The sequence below is a fragment of the Grammomys surdaster genome, unplaced genomic scaffold (genome assembly GCF_004785775.1).
Source record: "Grammomys surdaster isolate TR1022 unplaced genomic scaffold, NIH_TR_1.0 137, whole genome shotgun sequence".
NCBI lineage: Eukaryota > Metazoa > Chordata > Mammalia > Rodentia > Muridae > Grammomys > Grammomys surdaster.
The window spans coordinates 9,826,720-9,854,128 of record NW_021604595.1 but is presented as its reverse complement, the minus strand read 5'-3'; the positions used below and the strand labels follow the sequence as shown (position 1 = coordinate 9,854,128).

The 27,409-nt window shown below is 40.7% G+C and overlaps 1 protein-coding gene across 1 annotated transcript in view; it reads right to left on the bottom strand.

The window, feature by feature from the left end:
- Ofcc1 (orofacial cleft 1 candidate 1) overlaps positions 1-15,686 on the bottom strand; it is a 278,373-nt gene extending 262,687 nt beyond the window's left edge. The window contains exons 1-3 of the mRNA XM_028763273.1: positions 15,660-15,686; positions 7,107-7,173; positions 6,635-6,811 (exon numbers count right to left, since the gene is read on the bottom strand). Coding sequence (XP_028619106.1) covers positions 6,635-6,811; positions 7,107-7,173; positions 15,660-15,671 — 256 coding nt within the window. The 5' untranslated portion in view covers positions 15,672-15,686. The remainder of the gene's footprint in view (positions 1-6,634; positions 6,812-7,106; positions 7,174-15,659) is intronic.
- Positions 15,687-27,409: the final 11,723 nt, after the last annotated feature.

Sequence of the window (27,409 nt, the reverse complement as noted above, 5' to 3'; positions counted from 1 at the left end):
ATGAAAAGCTATTTTTCTAGTTCATTTATTCTTTCATTTGAAGTCTCTGTTGACAGTAGGCCACTCTAGCCCACAGATATTTAGACATATTCAGTCTTAACTCAAGGTTTAACTTAATCAACTCGACTGGGATCAGTTGTACCAACTGTGTCGCTTTAACCCATGAAGTGCTTGGGTTGAGGGCCCAACTCAATGGCACACCAATTGCTCAGCATATGATTGATTGTAGGTTCAATCTCCAAAACATAAAATAAACATGTTTTAGTTTTCAGATTTTCTCACATTTTGGACTATGTACATATATTTTATAAAATATGTCGAGAATGGGACCCTAATCTAAACATGAGATTATTTTATATTCTTTATTGTATAGCTCTATTAAAATTTTATTTTGCATCTTATTTGAATATTTAGACTGAGAAGATCAGTTCTCTCCTTTCACCATATGGATCCCAGGAATAGAGCTCAGATTACCAGATGTGCCGACAAGCAGCTTTGCTCAATGATGTGTCTCTCCATCCCTTGATTATAATTCCATGTAATACTTTTTAGAGAGTGTATATTTTTGACAACAACCCATCATATTCAGATTAGGTATTCTCAATATTATACTTTATGATGAACACATACTTACACATGCACACACACACAGTCAGACACACATGCATGTGCACACACATGCACATATGCACAAACACACACACACATTTCCTTGTCTGTCTCATGCTTCTATAGTGCTCAATTCAAGTACAATTATTCATAAAATACTTATAAAACATTTTGTAAGGAAACACAACCTTTGCTTTTGGAAAGTGTTCAATTAACTGGAATTAGCCAGTTCTAAACTACACCAGTCCCACAGTCTGATCTTGCTGCTGGAGTATGTCTGGGGATCATGGAGGTCCTATAAGTCTACTTCCTCACATCTGTTCCTACACATGGAATAATGCCTGGAGACTAGAAAATATCCAATAAATGTCCTCTTCAATGAATGAGATCAAAATAAAGAGATACATAAGGAAATTTAGTAAGAGATAAATATGGAAATATCCATAATTTTAAACAAGGCAGTACAGAAGTAATGTCCAAATAATTGTGCCTATACCATGTCAATAGTGAGATGTGTTCAACAGATAATTCTGGACATATGAACTACAGTGGATACTAAGTAAATTCTTGATTAATTCATTTATTTTTTTTCTATGTCTTGCTTTGGCATCCTGTCACCAATTACATTATAATTTCTTGTTCCCATTGTACATAGTTTTGTTTTTGCTTTTTCTATGTATGGGTGTTTTGCCTGCACACAATACCCACATGCTGTGCCTATGGAAGCCAAAAGAGGCCATTAAATTCTCTGGAACTGTAGTTACAAAAAGCTGTAAGTCACCATGTGGATGCTGGTAACTGAAGCCACCTTCTCCAGAAAAACAGGTGCTGTTCTTGACTGCTGCTGAGGCATCTCTTCAGGCCCCTGTCTTGTTTAGGCATGATGGGTCAATAACTCCAGAGGCCTGTGTACCACTGCAGAAGCCAGGAGGGCTTAAAAGAACCTACTCCCTACCCTCTGTCCCAAATCCAGGATGCAGGAATGTAGCCTAGGCAAGACCAATGGAGCTCTCACCCCTAAAGCATGGAGAGAACAAACATGATCACTCATCACAGTGGGGAAGGCTCTATCGGAACATGACTGTGCCAACATGACAGTCCCTGTACTTCAGACTTTCTAACCCTGCAGGCAGGTTGGTTTCTGTCCAACGACACCATCAGTTCTCTGAGCTCATGAAATCCCTCCATCTAAATCAGTCAAGAATCACTGGTGTTCATCATCAAGGAACTCTCGGTATAACACACACACTTGAGTACTCTGACTGTCAAACTGCCTCTGAGGGCGATGCCATCCTGAAATGTACAGCAGAGGATCATGGGAACACTGTCATCCTGGATGTCTGGGAGAGAGAACAGAATGGGAAGGGTATTCTAGGCATCCCAGGAGCTGCACTTTAACAAATAGAATAGTTTAATCTGCTTGTTTATACACTGAAGTAATTTTAGTTGCTTCTTTTCCTCTCTTCCTCTTTCAAAAGTCTAGGTGAAACCAAAGTATTAAAAGAAATGGGAAAGATAAATAAAACTTCCCATCATTCATTGAGCTGCCTGCTATCTACTCTCTCACTTCTTATTCTTCCTCTTTCCATGGCCCTTTCTTGTACCTGCCCAAGATTTCATTTTCCAGCCATTTAGAATGGTCATTAACTGTTCTTTTAGTGTCCCCATTTATATATTCATAATGATAAAGATGTCCTTTCTATCTACCCAGCCTCGGGCTGTACTGGCTTAGGAACCTGTGCCAATACCTTGCACTCTTTAAAATTATAAGCAGCTGTGGCTTCTCTACCTCTCTCCTTTTTCAACATCTGGAATTTCTCAACCCCTCTTTCTCAGACTCTAGTTATCACCAGGCTGGCACATCACCAGCAGTGAGCAAAGAGGATGATGGACAAGGATGCTGGGACCTGAACAGCAGTGTGCACAGGCAATGCTGAAGACAAGCAACCCCAAATGGCATGTGTGTATTTCTCTGAAAATTTAATGGTAGAAGGCATTTACTAACTGCCTATAAAGGAAGGTCCACTAGTGACTGAAAGAATAAGAAATCTGCTTTCGCTGGAAGCCAGTATGCAAAGACAGAGCAGCTCCAGGTGCAGCAAGAGCAGGCAGGAGGGTTTGAATGACACTTTCTCCCCTGATTTACTTACCATTCACACCACAGCAAAATGCCTAATACAAACCTAGGACATACTTCACAACACTCAGTAGCTTTCCTTGAGATCTCAGTAAGAAGCTTACGAGGATGTCTTCACAATGGGATGTACAAGAAAATAAGGCAGACATCCAAACTCTTTTAAAATCCTAGTGGACTATCCAGGAGCTGTCCATTCCATCTGTTTCTAAAGGCAGATATCTTAGTGACTTTGCTATAGCTATGACAAAACACCATGACGAAGACAACTTATAAAAGAAAGCATTTAATTTGGGGGTTATGGTTCCAGAGAGTTAGAGTCCATGACCATCATAGTGGGAGCATGGAAGCAGGCAGGCATGGCACTGGAGCAGGAGCTTACATCTTGAGACTAGACCACAAAGCAGAGTAAGCTCACTGGGGATGGAATGGGCTTTTGAAACCTCACAGCCCAACCATAGTGACATAACTTCTACAAGAAGGCCACACCTCCTAATCCCTTTCAAACAGTCCCATCAAATAGGCATCAAGTATTTGAACATATGAACCTCTGGGGGGCATTCTCATTCGTACTCATGACTCTTTTACTCTGCTTCCGGGTTCAATCCATAATAAATTTAAGATCTTTTTATATAAACTTATTTTTAGAAAACCCCTCTTCTAGACTTTCTCTCTCAGACACTATTTTTAATCTAATAATTTTATTTATTCTTGAGATAGCCCATGTAAATAAGTAACATTGGAATTCTGCTGTCATTTACAATGGTTTCCTTTAAAATGCATCTTTAAGGGGCAAATGTGCTGATATGCACTCGTAAGATGATAATTTGTGCTAATTACAACAATATCATAGTGAGAATGTAGGCTCTTCTCCTTGTCTAAGTAATCATATTGGCAGACGGTCTAAATGTTCTTAAAGTTGTTTAAAAGGAAACGTTGTGTTCTATGCTATCTGGCAGTTTCTAAATTCACATATTTAAAATATTCTTCCTTGTTCACAGACCATAAAATCGCACATCTCATTTGCAATTGAATTTTTAGAGGCTCTCCCAAAGTGGGGGAGAGATGCATCAAATGTACTTTTTCTAAGCTGGCTGTGTTCCAGGACAGACATGGTAAACCCCTCTCTATTTCACTGTCTGACTAGATTGGTGCAGATGCTAAACATTTCCTGGATTTCCCTATAAAACTCTTTTCATCTTTGGTTGCTTCCACCTGGCTTTACTTTGGGTTATAGCTTTTCTCTGTTTTCTAGAATCAGGCCAACTATCACTCATGAAAATTACTACTTCCCATGCCCATTCTATCTCACTGAGAGAGATACTCAGTCCATGGACAATTCCCAGAGAATTGAAATGGGGACTTGCTAGTTTTGATATCTGAAATTATATACATACTTTTTGCCAAAGGGGGGAAAACCCCACAAAATACTGGACATTTTACATTGATTGTGGTTTGATAGTATACTATTTTGGTGATGTTTTAAAAGTTAAATCATTTTATTAAGATAGCTCTTAGAAATTTAAAAGTACTATAGTGACTCATGCTATATGGTATATATTTTTTTCTTTGGCTAATGCTTGCTGGTAATATGTACTTTTACCCAAAGTGCATATTTACCTGTTTCTGAATTGGGTAGCAATTTCTTCCAAATTAAAATATTCCCTCCTGGAGGGAGGAAGGAGGCCAATGAGACTTGGGAAATAAGCATCTCTCAAGTCTCAGGAAGTTCCTGAAACTAACAGTAATCACAATGTCCCAGCCTAAGACTACAAGAACAATAAGTAATTGCTGGAGATAAGAGGCTCCCTACTGTGCACAGCTCCCTGGAGGAGGATCTCCAACCTGTGATGTTGCCTGCACATACTACTTGTAGCTCCAGAGATGTAATTTTCATGACTTCTCTTCCATGTTGGTCTGGGCTTTTCAGAGAGGCAGATAGTTTTGAGTCATCTATGCTGCTGTAACTCCTCACTCATATGCCTGTATATAACCTCAAGAAACATGCTTTACCAAGTAAAATTTTAGTGTTATCATTGCTTTGGTAAGTTATGGGTACCTTATCTGTGGTGATAGACATTTTTTTAATCTATCTATCTATCTACCTATCTATCTATTTCGTCTCATCTATCTCTTCCTCTTCCTCCTCCTCCTATTCCTTCATTCCCCCTTCCTTCCCTCCATTTGCTTCTCTGACACATTGAGTCTGTGCCACATTCTATCACAACGATGTGCTATGCTGGCCCAGGCTCAAGGCAATAAAGTCATAGCCATGGATATAAATCTCTGATATCATGAGCCAAAATGTACCTTCCTCTCTTATTTATAAAATAAAGATAACAGCCAGATGGACCTAGAAGAAGATCTGCCACTTGACTCCAGTATGCAATACCTTCTTTAACAGCAGAATTCCAATTTCAGCATGACACTTCACTCCTTGCTAACGACAACATCTCCTAGACTCTCTTTCATCTACCTGTGGCCTGGGAACTAATTTCCAGAAAGAAAGACATAAGAACAGAAATCGCGTGTCTAACTACCTGTTCTCAGCCTCCTCTTTCAATGCTTGGAACACAGAGATGCTGTTGACTGACTTTTAGATGTTAAGTTAAAACAACTGCTTAGGAATTACAGGGTCTTGATCACTGTTAGGGTTGCCTCAGTTACACTGAGTTGAATTTCTTGTCTGTTACATAACTCCTGAGTTTTGCGACACTAAAGGATGTGCTGTGCACAAAGTGGCTAATGTAAGACTAACATATCATAGATACTCATGGATATGCACTGTTGCTAGCCACCCATCTTCTCACTGGACTATGGACTTCCAAGAAAAACACTGACAGACACCATGCAACGAAAGGCAGAGCTGAACAAAGTCTGTTTGATGTGAACATAGGTGATATGATGCGATTGCAGAGGGTAGCAACCGCTAAGCTGGCAGAATTTCCCCTGAGCCTCAGGAGTTAAAAATCACAAGCTAACCTACTGGGATATGGAGGGCCTGCACTGTACAGGTGGGAATCATGATGAGCCTGCTAAGTGGGACCAGCAGAGAGCACATCTGCGCCAGCTCATGCTTCATTACTTCAGAGTTTCCCTTCAAAAAAGCTATTTGGTCATTAAATTCGGATGTCTTCCGGCTTGTTTGCGGTGAAGATGAGAGCAACGACAGCAAGTTTTAATGACTTCTTCCTTTGTAGGTAGGGACTCATCTGAGCTTAGAAGAAATGTAGCTCCCAGGGCAGGAAGAACAGCCATAGGTATTGCCAGAGAGATTAGAACGGGAGAAGATTTTCTTTCATAGGCAGTGGTGGGATGAATGATCACTGAGACCCCCTCAACCAAAGAGTAAAGAGCTTTTCTTTGCAAGTAAATTACTTCGGGGGATTCTAAATATTAAAATAGTATTTCTTCATTTATTTGTAAATTCTTGCATGGGTTTCTAGAATCTACACAGAAAATACGATTCTAATCTAAAGGGTAGATCAGCTACAAGTCTGAAGCCCAAAATAACATGTCAATCTATTTCTCGACTATATTAGCCTGGTAACATTCTATAAGCAACAGTGTCAACCTTCAAGCCCCCGTCTGCAACATAGCCAAGGGTCTTAGCATTCTGGCATCGAAGGGCTTGTTTATCTCAACTTCCCAAAGAACAGTGAATTCATTCCTTCATATCCTTGACCCAAAAAGCTGTGTATCACCTGGACCCAATGGCTGCACAGATCCTCAGCTGTATCACCACCTCCCCCTTTCCCCAAACAAATCTTCCTCAGAAGCTGTACAGGTGTGATTCAGTGGAATGTCAGGTTCCTGTTCAGGATGCCCAGGTCAGATGAGAAGAGGAGCAAGTGTCACCAAGTGTGAGCGTAATCAGGACTGAAGTCACACCTTTGGGTCCTGCTGAGGCTGGCAGCCTGGATTTTTGTTGATGAGCTGCAAGGGTGTGATCCAGCATGTCATGTTTAATACCTTTCTCTTTTGGAGCCCGATGTGCTGAGAGTCCTGGGCTGCTCATGTTAAAACCTGGATTCCCAGCACCTTCCGTGGCTTCTGGGTCTTCTTCAACTAGAGCAAAACAAGGAGGTCATAAGATCACACAATAGGCTGAAGGATTCCAGGGCTAAGCAGAAAATTACTCTCAGTAATTCTTGTGCAGAAAGACTCAAGTGTATCGTCCTCAAATGTCACCAAAACAGAATTAGGTTAAAATTAACTCTTAAAAAAAAGAATAAATGATTAAAATAATTACAAATTGCACCCTGACAAGCTAGAGCAAAATTTCGCCCTCAGCCATTTGTCTGTAATTAGTTAATTAATCCTTACACAAATTATGAGCAATAACTCATCAAGTAAGGCTCACCCATCAGAAATTCAGCCGACGTGGATTTCTTCTGCTTAGTTTGCTTCACAGCCTTCTGCTGAAACTTCTGGAGGGAAATTGTTAAATGAATAAATTAGCTAAAGAATGAAGATCATCATTTATGATCCACAACTAACACAGTATTTTAAATATGGGATGGCGGATGGCATTGAAATGTCATTTAATTTACATCTCTCCTAAAGGGGTCAAACACTAATTGAACATCAGAAGTGGAAGAATTAAATAAAATAGGATAAGAAAAGTTAATACAAATGCCAAATGAAGGTCACATTAAAATACTTTGTTTTCATCATTTTTAATTAATACAAAGAGCCCTCAACAAATTAAGAACACTGGAAAACTTGCACAGTTCAATTTGCATTTGTTCAGACTGGGCTTAGATACAATCTCCTTTTGGTAGAATGAAATTATCTTGTAGAAAATCTGCATGTGGGCTGGGAAGGTTGCTCAGTGGTTAGAGTGCTTCCCCGGCACGCATGAGGACCTGCACTTTGATCCTTAGAATATCACAAAAGAACACACATGGAAACACAGGGACAAAGAGTGGAGCAGAGACTGAAGGAAATGCCATCCAGAGACTGACTCACCTAGGGATCCATCCCACCTGCAGACACCAAACCCAGACTCTATTGCGGATGCCAGAAGTGCTTGCTGACAGGAGCCTGATACTGCCAGATCCTGACCAATACAGATTGAAGATGCTCAAAGATAACCATCAGACTGAGTACAGAGACCCCAAAGAAGGAGTTAGGGGTAGGACTAAAGGAGCTGCAGTGGCCTTTTCTGGCATCAATGGGAGGGGAGGCCCTTGGTCCTGTGAAGGCTTGATGCCCCAGTGTAGAGGAATGCTAGAGTGGTGAGGCAGGAGGGGGTGGGTGGGTGGGTGGGTGGGGAGCACTCTCACAGAAGCAGAATAAGGGAGGATGGGGTAGGGGGGTTTGCTGAGGGGAAACTGAGAAAGGGGATAGCATTTGAAATGTAAAATAAAATATCCAAGTTTAAAAAAGAACAGACATAATGTACTATATGTCTTTGTACATATATAATGTACTACAGTAACACGGGAGACATAGAAAGGAGAATCCCTAAAGGGCCTGGGCTAGCTACCTTGGCATATGCAGTAACAAGCAACAAGAGACCCAGTATCCCAAGGTGGGAAGAGAGATCTGCATTTCTGTTATCCATACACATGTCATGGTACACATGTACCCACACAGATACACATGATCAGGTGCACCTCTCTCTCTCTCTCTCTCTCTCTCTCTCTCTCTCTCTCACACACACACACACACACACACACACACACACACACACAAATAAACACACACGACAGCTTGTATATGCTGCCTGTTTGTTCTCGGTTGCATCCACATTGTTTTAAACTGCTGGAGTCCAGTATGTGAATTAACTATTGATTTAAATGCTATCGTGAATGTATACAATCCAACCTTGGTAAATGTAAGTAGCAGCCAAGATGCTGCAAAATACCAAGAGAGTCATATTCTATAGGAGTCTCAAAGATTTCACAAGGGACCACACCAGGGAAAACTAAAATTCATTATATATCTGAAAAGCCCACTAATATTAGTATGCATAATGAGTGGTCAAAAATGGAAACGTGTAGCCAGAAATATGATTAGAACTTCTATACTCAAGACAAGCCTGACTGCATAGGGGTTGATGTCAAAAGTATCCCCTCTCCAGGAAAAAGACATCGGGATGGGTATGGTCCTCATGCCTCACTGGACAACAACAGGGGGACCGAAGCCATTACAAGGTCCCCTTCAAGTACTAGAGGTCAGGCCTCTATCTCTGCCTTCGCAAGATTAAATTGCCACAGCCCTTCTATACTTAGAGAAGGGAGGAGATGTCAGGGGCAGCCCTGATTACACACTGAAGGCCTAAAATCACCCATAGGCCTAAAATCAGCAATAGGCCTGTCATACATGTATACTAACACCAAGTCTTGGGTCTCTGTGGATAAATACTGAAACAGATGGATATAAGCTAATGTAAACAGGCAATTTTTGTGACAATTTACTAGCCTGAGTAGTCACAGACCTTGTAAATAGGTAGCCTTGGCAGACAATACCAACTTAGATAAGGACAAGCGAGTCATAGGCAGAGTCATAGTGACTTGTCCCCTGAACCTTCACCCAGCCAATACCCAGTTCTGAAAGATATCTGTATTCCCCCTGAACACCCACACTCCAGTGTCATTCCCTTCCCTACATCCTGCTTTTCTGTGTTTATAACCCCTGTGTGAATGAATTACGATTTGAGAAAAAAATAAATTATTTAAAAACAAACTATAATACAAAAAAACTATAATACAAATAAAAAAAAACTTCTATACTCATATGAGTTGCAGATGAATCCTGGATAACTGTCAAAGTCAATTTTAAAAAGTCTGTGATAGAAATACCCAAATTCAGACAAATGATAAAACTCAAATTAATAAGTAAAACAACACAAAAGATGAAGTCTGCAGGAACAGCAAATGATGAAAAAGATGCTTCACCTCAGACAGTCCATCATGATGGAAAAGATGCTCTTTCTCAGACATTTTATCACCAAACAAAAGACACTACAGCTTAGACAGCCCGTAACCATGTGTCTGAGGAAGACATTCAAAATGACAAACAAGACCTTGTCTACTCTGAGGCCCTGCTGAAGTAGGAGAGAGACTAGCAGTCCAATTTTTTTTTTTTGCTAAAATGTTTACAGTAAGTCTGACTTCTTTCAAAAACACTTCTACCAGTCTTACAGCATTGTGGAGCAATTTAATTATCATACAGCATGCCACAAACAAAAAAACCAACAAAAAAGTTTTTAAATTGGTATGTCTTAAGTCAACTAAAATGAAAGGCCTTGTTTTCTAAGAGTCTTCTTTTAAAAACCACGTTTACCATACAATATGTTACTGTTATTTCATGTACTAGAAATTAAACTGAAGATGAAGATAGGTCTACTCAAAAGATATTTAGAAGCTGGGCATGTTGACACAGTCTTAGAATCCCAGCTCTTAGGGAAGGGGGCTGAGGTAGGAGAATGGTCTACAAGTTCAAAGAAAGTAAAACTTGGTGTGAAGGAAGAGTTAAAAGCTATTGTGGCATACATCAGTAATCTCAGCACTCAGAAGGTTAAGACAGGGGGATGTCAAGTTTGAGACCGAACTGAGCTACCTAGCTAGTTCCAGATAAGCTTGGAGCACTTTTCAGGACTCTGTGTCAAACATCTTCAAGAACCTTTAAGCTACGTCAATTTATTCCTTCAAAAGAAAACAGGGCGAATCTTGCTTAATGTTCAGTAATTTTAAAGTTTTCTTTTTCTCCCAGTTTAAGAATTCTGAATTCCCCAGGGCTAGAAACATGGCTCTGTATTTAAGAAAACAGTCTGTTCTTCCAAAGGATCCAAGTCCAGCTCCTAACACTATGTCAGATAGCTAAACCTCCTGAAACTTCTGTTCCAGAGGATTCAATGCTCTAGACTCCTTGGGCACCTAACACACACACAGACACACACACACACACACACACACACACACACACACACACATTTTGAAATGAAGGGTAAACCTTTCTTAAAAGAATTCTGAATTCCTAATATTTCTTCTTTACGTCCATAGAGTATGCGGTGCATTTGGGCACAGTTGCACTGTTTAGAAGATGTAAACAGCATCAGGGGGTTGTCATGGAATCTGGTACAGATCCTACAAATTGTTTAGATGAATGGAATTGTAGTTGGGTATCAATTAACACAGGCTTGGACTGTTGAGATGGCTCAGCAGGTAAAGACACAGGCCATGCTAGCCTGGTGACCCAAATGTGATCCCAAGAACAGGCATAAAGGGGGAAGGAGAGAACTAACTTCACAAAGTCGCCTTCTGACTTTCACACATGTACCCTGGTAAACACATACACACACACTAATAATAACAGTAATAATAATAATAATATAATAAAGATAACATTCTAGAGATTACAATATGAAGTAAGTTACACAATTGACATCATTTCTGTTTTAATTATAAAGCAGTAGACCATACGCATTTAAAACTAGGTAAACTCCTAGAAACATGTAGTTCGCAACATGTTCTGACATTTCGTTAAGAACAAGGTTGAAGTGTGATTTCATTTTCACAGCCTCCTTCCGAGATAGCAGCAGGTACTAGTTTTCTTGACATGGTTCAGTAAATTTGGCACTTCAGTCCTTTCCAATTGAGTTAAACGCGCTTTTAAATAGAAGGAAGTGGCCCTGTGGATAGACCTCGTTTCCTTCTGAAGAACTTCAAATGAAATCACAGGCTTGCTCTCGAACGTTAGAAAGGTCTCAAAGATCTGACAAGTTCATGTGTTGTAAAGGGATTCGATGTCTGGTTGCACCCCACCCCTACCTCCCAGGCAGGTCCCCCAGGAGGGTTACCGAGTGACATTTTGTAGTCCGTGACCTCTTAGCTGCTAACACATGGTTAAAAGGAAATGAAGAGTGATTTCCGACTTCTCTCCTCCAATTTCCTGGCTTTTCTCTCCTTTACACATGGGCACCTCTACGTGGTGTGAACTGAGTTTGTCTACAGCCTTTCTCAATTCAGACCTCTCTCCTGGTGAGATTTCCATCTCTGTACCTCCAGGAACACCAGCCTTCTCTCTTCATCCTTCCATCCATTACCATTTCAGGAAATGATATCACTTTAAATAGATGCTCTTAAACCTACTAAATAATCTGTAGCGTATTTCACAACTCAAATAAATTAAAAGAATGAGATAGAGTTGCCATCATCTTCCTGCTTCTCCCTGACAGCAATTAAGTTTTGAAGATAAACAAAATCCTCTAGAAATCTGAACTGCATCTCCAGTGACTATAGCCCAGGCTGGTCTCCCTCTTCTCTGTTCAATTGGTGCTGAAATGCAAAGTGGATTTTGATGTCAAATCAGAATGAGCAGTTTTTCATCTTGTATTTTAACCCTTTGTAATTGAGGTGTGAAAAGATAGAAAGAGACTAGTCCTTTTAAATGTTTAAATAGCGTGGTGCTATGTGCATACTGAGCTGTTACATACTGTGGTGTAACATACATACTGCGATGGTATTACACACTGTGGTATTACCTACATCTTGTGTTGTTACATACATCCTGTGTTGTTTCATACACCCTTGGTGTTACATACATGCTATGATGGTATTACATGCGTGGTGTTACATACATCCTGTGGTGCTACATTCATCCTATGCTGTTACATACATCTTGTGCTGTTACATACATCCTGTGTTGTTTCATACACCCTTGGTGTTACATACATGGTATGATGGTATTACATCCTGTGGTGTTACATACATACTATGGTGTTACATACATACTGTAATGGTGTTACATACATCCTGTGGTGTTACATACATCCTGTGGTGTTACATACAAACTATGGTGTTGCATACATACTGTGGTGTTGCATACATACTGTGGTGTTACATTCATGCTGTGGTGTTACATATATGCTATGGTGTTACATACATCCTGTGGTGTTACATACAAACTGCAGTGTTGCATACAAACTGTAGTGTTACACACATTCTGATCCTGTTACATACTGTAGGGTAAACCATAAGCACAATGTCATATAGATCTCCAAAACATTCATCTTGTAACATAGTTCTGTCATGTATATTCTTTTAAAAAAAATCGATTTTTCTTTCATTTTAGAAATATAGTACACACTGTGGAAGAAAACAATGATTTTTGATCTGTACCAAGAAAACAAAAAGGAACACCACCTGAAAATTTGAAAAAGTGACGTTTCCCATGATATCTTCTTTCTTTTCTCTAAAAAGCACCAAATACGTTTTGATGCCTGCACTCTCAACTGGAAAGGAAATCTCTCCTGGAGTAAGCCAACATGAGCAACAACAAACTCATTTATAACCAGTGACAACCCAAATCTATAAGTTTATAAAAGAATGTGATCGTTGTCGGAAGGAATCCGTCCCGGGCTGAATCCATCCCGGGGTGCTGCTGCTCAGCTCTGGCTGCACTCAGCCGAGGCTGTAGAGTGCGAGGAGGACTTTTCAAGGCTGGTGGGCACAGACCAGCCAGAGAGAGAATTCTGCATACTGTACGGATCATCGCTCAGTTCAGAGCAGTCACATTGCATCTGGGATCAGCCAGCATGCTCTATGAAACCGTCATCCCTCATTTGTGTCTGGCTGTTTTCTGTCCAGCTGTAAACAAGTTGTCTCGCTGCCCTTATCCACATGGGCAGATCCCACAGTCAGAGGAAGTCAGAGGCCTCAGAGCTCCAACGGCTTCTTGCATGCAACAGTTCTAGGGCACAGAGGGTAGTCACTAAGAGTAGCCACTTCATGATGACAAGGTCCCCAGTCCCTTTTCAAAATGCGTGCCTTTGATTCCTACAGAGGCTGGCGTGGCGTGTCTCTTCTATGAAATGAACTTGAGTATTCCTAGTAGAGTGTTGTATTCCTAGTAGAGTGTTGTTTTTCGGCTGACAAGCTCAGCAGATTCATCTGGTTTGGAGCTGGGGGTGGAGATGAGGGTGAGCACTCTGTTGTTTCACTGCTCCGGGCTTCATGTGAATCAGACAAAAAAAAAAAAAAGACCTGGATAGAAGCATTATCAATCCGGTCCAGCTCCTGGAAGCTAACCATGCTGAATTGCGGGGGGGGGGGGGGGCAGCGTAGGCAGGGATGAATTGACAACAAAGATCAGGTATATTGGATTCTGGTCTCATCCACCTTGGCTTTTACAACACATCAGAGCCAGAGCGAGGTTCAGCAGGACATTCCCCTCAGTAAGAAAAAAAGGCAGAGGGGAAGAACACTGGAGGGCCCTTCCCTGGCAAGTGGCTTGAAGGTGCGATTTAGCAGGTCACTCTATTGAACCCCCGTAGCCAGCTGGCCTGTCCCAGTTTAGACTTCCCTCCTTAAACCTGTTTTCTTCCCCGGGCTCTATTACTTTGTCAATTTAAAGAAAAACAGCCACAGTGAATAGCTTGCAATTTGCACCTGTCTGCTCTGAGCATTCTGTGTCAGATCAGGTGGGGAACAACCAAAGTGTGAGCTAATGAGACTATGGGGGGGGGGTCAGGCTATGAACGAGAGGAGCTTATGGTTTTAATTCTGTTGTGACTGATCTGATAATGGCCTCTCCTCGGCCTCTCCATTTTCTTGTGTGAGAGTCCCTAGATTAAGTTAATACAAGTTTTTAAAAGTGACATTATACAGTCTTTAAGGAAACATTTCAATCTCATATAACTTAGAACTGAGGCTTAGCTGAATTATTTCCAAGTTATCAGACCTATAAAAGAGTTATGAAGATGTTTTTGCTTATAAAATAAGCGGTGAAAGAAATAACTTTAAATTTTTTTTTAAATTTGTTTCAGAGGCAGAACTCATTTTGGAAATAAGGACAAATGTCTTGAATGTAAACCTTGAGTACTCTGGTTTACTGAGAAAAATAAAATAAAATACAAGTGTTTGACTACAGAATTTCATCTAGGTAGAGGTCAATGGATTTATCCAACTCACTGTAAAATTTACAGACTATGAATTCTCTACCACCGCAAAATGGACACCAGGTAGCATTTCTCTCACAGTCCTGTCCCCCTTCAGCCATGATTATTTCAAGGGCTGTGTCTGAATTATCACCTGTTTTGAAAGAGTTTCAATGATGTTCACTAAGGAAAAACAAATAGCAAGCATAGCTTATTAACATTTTTCCAAACCTTACTGGTTCAAGGACGCAGTCATCTTAACATTCGAACAGTTTGGCACATCCCCGAAGAGGATGTGAAGTTTAGTACACTAAAAGCCAAGTGCATGGGACCTGCAGATCCTCCAAGGCCCCTCATTGGAACTTCCTGATGCAATAATAACGGATATGGCAGAGGGTTAACTGAAGCTGAGGTGGTAGCAAAATGTGTGTCACTAGGAAGGGGCGTAATTGAATAGAGTCCTTGGCTGGCATCTCGCCTGACAGATGACGTTCCAGCTCGCTAGGCGATGACCCTTCCGTGCAACTTTAGGAGCTGCGCCAGCCATGGCTGAGCCTGCTTAGGTCAAAGGGCTGAGCCATGTGTAATTCAGAGCAGAAGAGGTCCCACGTTCGCTCCACAGAAACAATTACACTACTTATTTCACTTCAGCCCTGGCCCAAAACTCTCCAGCCTCCCAGCTTCAGCGCAGTCAATCTAACTCTGCCCTGGGGCGATAAGCCACATGAAAATATGTGGCGCTGTGTTTATAAATCTAATCAAAAATAGAAACAGTGGACAGGCGCAGTGAGGTCCTCTTATGGATCATGGGAATCCTGAAACTCTGAAGGCACTTTTGTTTAACGTCTATAGACTCTTTGCCACCGTGCTCTTTGGCCGACTCGTTAATCACTCTCTTTACTCGTGAGCGCTGCAAAGGACGCTGGAGTTCTGTACTTTCCCGGCACGGATATTATGAAAAATCAAGCTAAACGGGCTGCTTTAAAGGGGAAATATCAAAAAGGAGACTACTGTTAACATGAATCTCACCTCTCTGTCCATGTTGTCTGCTCCTGGCGATACACAGATTTAAATCGAGTTCCTGAGGGGGGGAAAAAAAGCTAGAATAAATTGACCTGATCAAAAGATACATGGAAAGATTTTGGAGTCATGGGCCTCTGATGTCACTTACTAGTTTCAAGAATTCTAATGACAACGTCATCGGGATCTAATCTGGTGTCTTCTTGTGGAAATTTCCTCTTTCAGTCAGACTCCTCAAACCTTGAAGCAGTGCACACTCATAAAACATTTAACAAAAACAAACTCTAGGAAAAAAATTTCAGACTCAATTCAGAGAACCAAAATTCCTATCTCCAGCCTAAAGTCGAAAAATATACTCTTCATTCAAGGCCCTGTGTAAGCTTGTCTCACCTTGGGATGCTGGAGTGTTTTATCTTTTAAAAACAAAACTAAACTAAACAAAACAAAACAAAAAAACCTCTAGTTTTTGCAACTACCGTAAGTACAAAAAATCTGATAAAATCAAGAATAAACATGTGTTTTGAGCCAAACAGATATCTCTGCAAATATCCAGCAAAGATACAGATTATTAAAATTTTAATGAGTGGGAAATGGGATTTTAACACTCTTAAACCTCCTTGGGGTCATGCAATGAATGACTAATAATAAGTCGGTAATAAGTTAGCAGCTGCAAGCTTCTCTACTTGAGTTATTTCAGTTGACAAAAACATTGCCCTCAAATAGTCCTGGAGCCCAAATGATTATAATAAATGTAAAATCTTAACAAATGAACACTGACCTCAGCGTTTATTAAATTGCTAAAAAATTTTGCAAAGACACCTTTTAACCTTAGAATTGGCCCTGCTGAAATGACCGTCACTACCTAGCACTGAACACAGATCTATATATCATGTATGTCTGATCGAACTGTACATACTTCACAGACCCATCGTGGAATGTGTACAAAAAACATCGTGTTTCTTGAATTTTTGTCTTAATGTTTATCTTTTGAAATATTTTTGACCTGCAAAGTTGTTGATTTCTTTATCTTCATAAACACGCTTTGCAAATACATAATTGGAAGTGGACTCGCCCGAAGAAGATATTCATGTCACCTCTGTTGATAACCATAGAGTGTTCACAAAACATTGACTCAAGGTGATCTCACCTTGCTTTTGCCTTTTTTCTTTTTTTTTTGAAGGAGGTTACTTTAGTCGCCTGCCTACACAAATATCCAACTTTGAAATAACATCACTCATTACTTCATAGAACACACACACACATATATATATGTATATATGTATATATGTATATATGTATATATGTATACATATATATATATATATGAATCTGAAATGTGACATCATAGAAATAAGTATTATGTCATTTAAAAGCAGCAATCATGAAAGGAGATTGAAAACAACCTTTTTCTCATCTCATGAGCAATGGGCGTGGCCCAGAGCATCTCCCTCCTGGGGGATTTCTGGAAGCTTGAGTCAGGCAATGTTTACAAAGAAAGAATCTCAGCTCCCAAGTTTCTGTGAACTGGAATTTGGAAACTGTAGTCACATTCCTCACAATTCTGTAGCAAACATCACCTTAAGGCTGATGAAGAATAGCCCACCTTGACCCTAAGGAAAATCAGAAAATCTTTGACTTGACTCGGAGGCAACAAAAGATTTTGACAAGTTTGTAGCCCAGATAGAAATATTGGTGTGTGAAAGTGCATCCCTAATGCAATTCTTGGAGTTTGATTTGAGGCCCTTTCAAGTAGAGGATAGTCACTGACTGAAAGACAGGAAGGGGCCTTCATCTGCTAAGAGCTGAGATAAAGTCAAATGACTGAACAGAGGGTTCCAGAAGCTAAAGAAAGAAGGTAATTAGAACAGACTCAATGACCCCTGGAGAGGGACTCATATGGCTCTGAAAAACACTGGAGAACGGATGTACAGACTGCATAGTCAGGTGACAAAAGGAAAGCAAAAGGGACATGAGCAAAGGATGGGGCAATGGGAATGAGTGACAAGTTGACAGGATGGTGGGCGGGACTTGCTAGTCAGTAATAAAGTCAGTGACTCAGAGGTGAATACACAGCCGCCATATCTTCCACAAACCCTGGCCACTGAAATGCTCACCTAGATCAGGAGCCAGTCAGAAAATGTTGCACTTGCTAATCCATCTAGAAAATTGACTCTATCCAAACTATCTTTGCTTTGTGAAATGAAAACAGATACAATATAACAAACTATAATTTATAGGACAACCCCCCCTCCTCAGTATGGACATTTTGGGTAACTCTTACCTCAATTACTAATGAGCCCATTCTACAATCCTCACAGATTTGGAGTCCACTGTGATTCCTATGTTGAAGATCTCATTTTTTTTCTTTCAAAGCCAGTTTCAAATGTGACTATCAGATTCATGGCAGTGGCTCTGACTGGGAAGTCGCCTGTCCACTGTACCCTATGAAGTCTAGGTTGAATAATCACAACTGATTTGTATGGTCACTTTTTTGTTTGTTTTAAGGATGGTTCTCCAGTGGAATTGTTAACTCGTGCTGCAAATCAAGCCTTGGCAGGACCAAATCTCTGCCGACTGGCTCGTTGCTTTCAGAGAGGGATGAGCATAGGGACTGCTGTCATTCCACTGCATTTCTCTTCTCAAGCAGACCAGCAAGGACAAAGATGGAGTTAGACAGAGGTCACACACCAGAGCCTGCCTACAAACGTGTTTTGTTTAACGGTGCACACTAGTATTTAAAATATCGAGACCTTGTTCAAAACTGAGAAGATTGCAATTAAAATTCCAGTATTTTGATCCTCTGGCAATATACAAAGCTTGCTGATGGAGGGTGAACAGTTGTGGTCGGCAGTTGAGGGGCTGGGGGTAGGCAAACAGCACCAGCAATATACTTCAGGCTGACAGTCCCTTCCTGCCCTATGGCTGCCCACACAGGGAAGTATAGAACCTTAAGGACAAACAGGGTTTGCTGTATTCACTGCTGTATCCTCAGAGCCTAGGGCAGGGCCAGAAAAGTACTGGGAGTTTGATACATAGTTAATATAAATGAAATGTAAGACAATAGAATATGTGCAAAACTATCATAAGACACATACCATTTATATCCAGGCAGGCCAAATAAATTCTCTAGATCCTTAGGCAGAGAGAGTGCTCACAAATTATTTATCTCGGTACCTGGCACTAAAAGTCGACATGAGTCAGGTAAAATACAAGCAAATAGACTGAGTGTGTTCTGCTCATTCATCTTCTTTTTAGAACCCCACAGGCATCGAATCTGAAACTCTTAGGAGTGATGAACCTAGGCCTGATACCACAATGATGTACTTCTCAAGTTCCTTCTACTGAAGTGTTTTCTACCATCTAAATCTATATTGAGGAGTAAGTGAAAAGAATCATATAAAACAGACCTTGGAAGAATGTGAAGACTTGTTGACTCTCCACAGCGCTGATAAGAACTCAGGACATGAAGTGACCACTTAACACAAAATCTAGGATAATCCAAGTTCCTACAAGAAGTAACAGCAACCGCCTTTATCAGGCACATGCCCAAACCCTTCATAAACCAGGAAGAAGAGATCAACTGAAACTCTATTGACGGGTTTTCAAAATCTGAATTTGACAGCCATGATTTTCTGTCCCCTTCTCTCTTTCCCTTTCATCCTTCTCTCCTCTCTGCCTTTCAGCTACCACAAATACCACATTCTCTCCAATAATATACCAGGTCACCACACGCCTAGTCAACCACACTATGGACCACAGGCTAAGGCCTCTGAAAATGTGAACCAGAGTAAAATGTTCCTTCTTTTAACTTTGTTCTCTCAGGTGTTCTGTTACAGTGTGCACTGATTAGCACAATGACGTGAGAATAAGAGCCAACAGGATCTTCAAACCCAAGTGAGATGCTCTCTCACGCCCTGGCTTTCCTCCACTGGCTCCACAGATCCTTGGAAGAAAGATGAGGTGAGATGAGTGAAAGAAGTCGTTCTAAACAAGGAGCAGCTTTGCTACCAAAGTTGGCAATGTCCAGACATATTTATACAGCCACAGCACAGGGAATCCTTTTTATGTGATCATCAGAGATCAGAAAGTCATTAAACACTCTGAGATATATAGATTCTCCTTTTGCAAAGTACCATGACAAAGAAGAAAAGAGATCCTAAAGGCAGGGAAAATAAAAACAGAATACATGTGACACAAGATCACAGGGGACTATTAAAGAGGGAAAAAAGGGACCAGAAAGCACGTGGAAGGGAGACTAAACCAGAGCCATGCAGAGTGATGAGCATCAAAGTATAACATAAACCTCAGAGAATGCCAAAATGGGACCGATTCTTTTTCAATCCTTAAAAAACTAACAAAAATAAAAAACCAAATCAGTAAGGAAATAACCAAATGAATGTATGAACAGAATCCAGTTACCCAGATACTAGAACTAGTGGATAATTTAATATATGGTATGAAATGCTCTCTATATTAAAAAATGGGAAATATACATGAATAAATGAGGACCTTTGGGAAAATATATTAGGTATATGTACTGACTGGTTTTTGTGTATCAACTTGACACAAGCTGGAGTTATCACAGAGAAAGGAGCCTCCCTTGAGGAAATGCCTCCATGAGATCCAGCTGTAAGGCATTTTCTCAATTAGTGATCAAGGGTGAGAGGGCCCATTTTGGGTAGTGCCATCCCTGGGCTGGTAGTCCTGGGTCCTATAAGAAAGCAAGCTGAGCAAACCAGGGGAAGCAAGCCAGTAAGTAACATCCCTCCATGGCCTCTGTATCAGCTCCTGCTTCCTGACTTGCTTGAGTTCCAGTCCTGACTTCCTTTGGTGCTGAACAGCAATGTGGAAGTGTAAGCTGAATAAACCCTTTCCTCCCCAACTTGATTCTCGGTCATGATGTTTTGTGCAGGAATAGAAGCCCTGACTAAGACAGTATAAAAATGAAATAACAACAGGAGGAATGGCTTCACAGCATCCAGGATGCCATCCAACACCTCAACATGACAGACTATAGAGCCACTGGCTATCAAAGAGTCTTGCATACCTATCAACTGAGTACAGGAAGAGGAGAGAGGAAAAGAAGAGGACCTGCTACTTAGAGAGGAAGGTACGTGACCCTCTTGAGCTCAGTGAGAGACCTTCGGCCAGCCAAAAATCCAGCAAGGAGAACCTGAGGGTGAGTCAAAGGAGACTGAGATGAATGCTCCAATGGATCCTGCCTGATAACACTGCAGGGAAGACTCAGAGGGCCTGAGCTCCTTACACCACCACCACCACCTCCACCACCACCACCTCCACCACCACCACCTCCACCATCACCACCTCCAGCACCACCTCCTCTACCACCACTACCACCACCACCACCTCCACTGCCACCACCACCTCCACCACCACCTCCACCACCACCACCACCTCCGCCACCACCACCACCTGCACCACCACCACCTTCACCACTACCACCACCACCTCCACCACCACCACCTGCACCACCACCACCACCTCCACCACCACCACCTCCACCACCACCACCTCCACCACCACCACCTGCACCACCACCACCTGCACCACCACCACCACCACCTCCACCACCACCTCTACCACCACCTCCAGCACCACCACCTCCCCCACCACCTGTTGACTCAGATGCTGTGCAAATATGCAAAGCACGCCAAACAGAACAGGAGAGCCTGGAAGAAAGTCAGCTGTGAACATCTGAAACCTGAGTTTGAAAGTGCTCTAAATCCCTCACACAGACCTGGCAGCAGAAGAAACATCATACCCGCAAGGTTTGAGGATGACCACTCGGTGAGCACTGAGCTACTCGTCACACACTGAATGCAGTGCGAAACCTGGACGTAAAACTCAGCAGTACAGCAGTGTAATACTTGTGTACAAGAGGCCCTGGGTTCAATTCTCAGCATCACCAAAGAAAGAAAGGAACAGAGCCAGAAGGATGGGAGGGAGGGACGGAGGGAAGGAAGGAGGAATGGAAGGGAGGAAGGAAGGAAAGAAAGAATGGATGAATGAGCCTCTGCAAAATCCATTGATGGCTTGGTGGTAAAAGCACTTAAGACACAAGTCTGATGATCTACATTTGAAGACTAGAACCCATGATAAATGGAAAGAAACAACCTTCAAAGGTTATTCTACAACTCCACATGCACACTGTGGCATATGATACCTACACACACACAAACACACACACACACACACACAGAGAGAGAGAGAGAGAGAGAGAGAGAGAGAGAGAGAATTAGTAATAGTAACAACTACAATTTAATTATTTAATTTTGACAAAATGAATTGAAATTTTAACATCAGTAGCCACACATCACAGGGACAACAGACTTAACAGGTGCAACACTTTATTAAAATTAAAACAAGCCAGACAATAACACAAACAAAAGAGAATAAACAACCCTTCAAGGAAAACATCCAGAATCCTATTTGTTACGGTGTGTTGGCTAAGATGTCCCATTTTCAGCAAACATTTACAAGACAAAGACAGAAAAATAAGTGTGACCTATATTCTGGTGAGTAAGCTGTCAATAGGAATTAACCCTGAGCCAAGCCGGTAAGGCTTTGTTCACCAAAGTCATCCTCTTGCTGATGAACAAATGGAAGAAACACAGCTTGAAAAGTTAAAAGAAAATAGAAGAAGAGAACTTAAAGTATAATTATAAAGGAAAAAGTATATCTTTAAAACTAAGAGCCCCACCCCACTCAAAAAAAAAGTATCCTCCTTTAAAACTGTATTGAAGAAATAACCATTAGAGGTAAAACCATTTGAATTTTAGGAGAAACATTTTTATAGCCTTGCTAGTCTTTCATAGTTAGATACCAAAATAGCCATCAACAGAAAATGAGAAAATAATATGTTGACTTTTCAAATTTAGAAAGCTTCATCTTTAAAAGATATTCACACTAATTTTCTATTGCTGCAAAACACATGATAAGAAAACTAAGACCCTAAAATACCCACAGCTCCATATTTCAAAAGTGATGTGCCAAGACTGACTTAGCTTAGAGTGAAATCAGGTTGACTACACTGTCCTCTGAAGCACAGAATGCTTTCCCATGCTCTTCTGGTAGAATTTGCAAGAGTCAACATGACAAAACTTGTCTGGCCTGGAGAATCCGCCTCTTTAGATCAGGTGATGTAGGGTTCCAATTTGCCCAATACTCCTTCCCAGTAGTACCTAGATCTAGAGGCTAGAAACTTAGGGGAGCTGGAGCTTGAGGGACATTAAAAGTTCTGCTCAATGTAACACATGAAAATGGAAACAAGCAAACAAAATGACAGGTTAGGAGGAGATGTTTTTAAGTTTTATATCTAATAACTGTTATCCAGAATTTAAAAACAATATATGTAATTGAAAAGTAAATTGGCACTGGATATAGTGATACATGCCTTTAATTCTAGCACTTGGGAGGCAGAAGAAGGTAGATCTTTGTTGAGTTTGAAGATAGCCTGATATGCATGGTGGGTTGCAGGACAGCCAGAGCTCCTAGTTAAGTCCTTATCTTGAAAAACAAATACAAAACAAATTAACTACAAACAAGAAACTAACTTGGCAAGCAACCCAGGACTGAACAACATGGGTGGACAGACATCCATATTATTCAGCTTCTTCATTCTCCTTTAATATCTGACATAAAGAAAATAAAGGAAGAAAGGTTTATTTTTTTCTGTAAGCATCAGAGATTTCAGTCCTAGGCTGTGTTGACTCAATGCCAGTTGAGCGTCTTGGTGATAGGATCTTACAGCTGAGTATATGCTCTCATTAGGTAGGGAGCAGAGAGCCAGGGACAAGATACCAGCTAAACCTTTAAGAGTATACCACAGTAACTTACATCCTTTAATGGGTCCTCCCCTCCCAAAGTCTTCACCACTTTCAAAAAGTACACCAGCAACTAAGGACCAAACATTCCATACATGAGTGAGTGGGGGACATTTTTTATTCAAATATAAAAACAAATTACAAAGGACATATATAAATAGCTAATGGATGCACGAGATGCTCACTTCAGGGGCCAATGCCCCTTCCATGAATCTCTTAAAACAAGACTCAAATTTTCGTGTACCCAAAAATCCGTATGTTAATGTTTACAGTGGATTTTCATTGCTAGAAAGCATAAACAGTCCAAATGACCCTCAATCAACACATGATTCAACACACAGCTATGGTACATCCATGAAAAGGGCTAAATGAATCTAAAACGTGATTGCTAAGAAAAGAATATAGACTCAAATCCGGCACAGTACATTGTTCTCAAAGATTAAACTACAGACGGGAGTTGCTATCTCTAAGATGGAGAGAGGAGTGGGCTGCAAAGGAATGCAGAAGATGTGGTGGAGGGGTTGACGAAGTTTCCGTGTCTTGGTTGTAGTTGTGGTTACATAAATGTAGTACATTTATTAAAATCATGTTAATCATATTGCATACTAATTATACCTTCATAAGACAAGCCTAGAAAAGAAAGTAACAGAATATACATGTCCTGAAAGCAGAAAAGAGAGTATTTGGGGGAAGAAACGAACCAGCAGGAGAGGAAGGAAGGACATGGAAATGGAAAAGTGTGAGCAAAATATTAAATCAATGATAGGTAGGTAGATAGATAGATAGATAGATAGATAGATAGAAAGATAGATAGATAGATAGACAAATGATAGGTAGATGATAGAAATATGACCCAGTGAAATTTGCTTCTCTGTATGCAAGCCAAAAACAATAATTAAAATGGAAACAGAAAACAATTAATATATAATATATACAAATTGATTGCTCATTATGGTGGTTTAAATAAGAATGGCCCACCTCATATATCTGAATGCTTGGATCAGAAAGTGAAACTACTTGAGAAGGATTAGGAGGTCTAGCCTTGCTGGGGTAGGTGTGGCCTTGTTGGAGGAAGTGTGTTACTTGAGGGTAGGCTACGTTTCAAAAGCCCAAACCAAGCCCGGTGTCTCTCTCTCGTCTATTGCCCGCAGATCCAGATGTCGAACTCTCAGCTACTTCTCCAGCACCATTCTGTCTGTATGTCACCATGCTCCCTGCTTTGCTCCCCACCGTTATGATAATGGCCCAAACCTCTGAAATGTGTAAGCAAGCTCTAACTAAATGTTTTCTCTTATAAGTATTTCCTCAGTTATGGTGTCTCTTCACTACAGTCGAACACAGACTAGGACACTCATAAAAGAGTAAACTCTAATTTCACCAGTTTCTATCAAATGAATTAATATGTCAACCAATAGAATCCAACAAAAGAGTTCATTCATGTCTGTCCTCCAAGATTTATCTCTCCGAATCTGTGACTGATAAAAGAGAAAGAGTTTAATCTATTTCAGTTTTTGTGTCATATGTTAGTTAGGTTCATTATTGTAATTAATATAATTATATATATCTTATCATTGATGGCATATTCATATATTATATTGAAATAATAAAAATGAATGAAATTCAATTGTAATTTCTTACGTTTTAAGATATTTCCTATGATGTTTTCTTTCCTTTGTGACTTTGTGTGTATACGTGCATTTGTGTGTATGAATATGTGTGTACATATTGCCTCAGCATGCAATTGGAGGTCAGAGGCCAGTCTTAGGTGATGTTTCTTACCTTCTACCTTGCATAAGACTGTGTTTCTTTGTTGTTGGTAGTTGCAGAAGCCAGTTTAACCAGTCTACAAACTTTCAGGTACATGCTATCCTGCTGGATTTATGTGGGTTCCTGATATCTGAACTCAAGTCGTCTGGTTTGTGTGACAAATACTTTACTTTAGCCATGCCTCCAGCTTTTCCTTTGTCTTTCATGATTTTTGCAATGTGTTTTAATTTGAAAGAGTTCCCTGAAAGTGGACACATAAAGCCCAGTACCTACAGAGAAAACCTTACTTAGAACGTCTTCACATCTATTGAAACCAAGATAAGATCACTAAGATGGGTCTCACTGATTTTTTTTTCAGTTCAAGTAGAAATTTGAACACAGATAGAGACATATACATGGTATATTACATGGTACGTGTATATGGTAAAAACACAGGCGTACAAGAAGGAGGAAGCTGAGGGCATGCTCCTGCAAGCCAAAGATTGGCTTTGGAAGCTAGGGGGAGGAGCAGTACCCACTGTCCTTCACAACCATTATAAGGAAACAACTTAGCTGTCATCTCAATTTAAGTCTTCTAGGCTCCTATAGCCTTCCAGGCTACTGGATAAAATAAGTTATTATCAATCTCATCGGGATCCTCAACAAGAAAGCTTCTTCTTGGAGTAGATGGCAATTAACACAGAGATCCTTAACAGACCGATGTGCAGAGAATGAGACTTTGGTGTACTCAGCCCTAAAATGGGATGTCTTTATCTTTTCCTTCCCCTCAAGATCTATGTGATGGAGGAGGAGGAGGGGGGAAGACTGTAAAGACCCAGAGGAAGAAGACAGTTTCCAGAGAACAGCATCTTTCAGAAATGTCGGGGATGATAAGCGTATAGAGACCGTGAACAGCACGCACAAGACCTGCACAAATCCAAACCAGACAAATCCCAGCACCAAGAACAGGAAGTGAACATAAATTCCCACCCCTAACCAAGAAGCCGTTTGAGACTGGTAACTCCTGAGAGATGTAAAGTCGGTTTTCTTCAGTGGATTGACATTGAATATATCAGTCACCTTGCAGGGTAGGCCCTATGTCCAGAAGTAGTTAGCTAACACAAAATGGACCCTCTGCATACCTGCTTATGTGTGTGCATGCTTGTGTGTCTGTGTATGCACAGAGTTTGTTGTTGTTGTTGTTTGTTTTTTTGTTTTGATTTGATTTATTTTGCAGGGGGAAAGAACATAAAATTAAGTAGGTAGAAAGAACTTGGGAAGAGTTAGAGGAGGAAGAAAAGAAATATTATTAAAGCATCTTACATGAGAAACATTTTTTAAAATCTTTAAAGCAGACTTCTAGGCTCCAGAACTGCTGTAAAACCAACAGTAATGTTTTTGCATATTTAGGGATGGCAGGCAGATATGTCCATTTCAAGAGTTGCCACCAAACAGAAGGAAGAAGAAAACCAGTCACTGCGTTCTAAAATAGATCAGTTTCAGAAAGAAAACACCTGATCAAACACACAAATTCCAAAATTCATTGCTTTAAAGCTAATGGCTTGAAGACCTTTGTATCATATTATATGGAAAACTAAACCCTGAATATGTGTGCAGAAAATATTGGTGTTTATTCTCTCTCTCTCTCTCTCTCTCTCTCTCTCTCTCTCTCTCTCTCTCTCTCTGTGTGTGTGTGTGTGTGTGTGTGTGTGTGTGTGTGTGTGTGTGTGTGTGTAGGGAAATATTGGTGATATATATCCTGGACTTGTTTGGAACTCCTGCCTCAGCCTTTTGAGGGCTGGAATAACAGGCATATTCTACCATACCAAGCTTACCTTCAGCTTTCAACTAAACAGTGGAGCCTTCGTTTACAGCTGAGCTCTGCTCAGCTTGTGAACTCTCTGACATCTCACTGAGGATGCTGCCCCACCCACCCCACCCCCACCTCCCTAAGGCTATCATTCTTATTCTCCTTCATCACCCAATGCTTGTTCAACTGTGTTTCATTTTCCATAAATTTATCATGCTCTCTCATCCACACTTCCTCCCCTCCTGTTACACATACTTTGTAAACTCTGAATGAAAATTCAAGAGAGAGGGGAAAGAAAGAAAGAAAGAAAGAAAGAAAGAAAGAAAGAAAGAAAGAAAGAAAGAAAGAAAGAAAGAAAG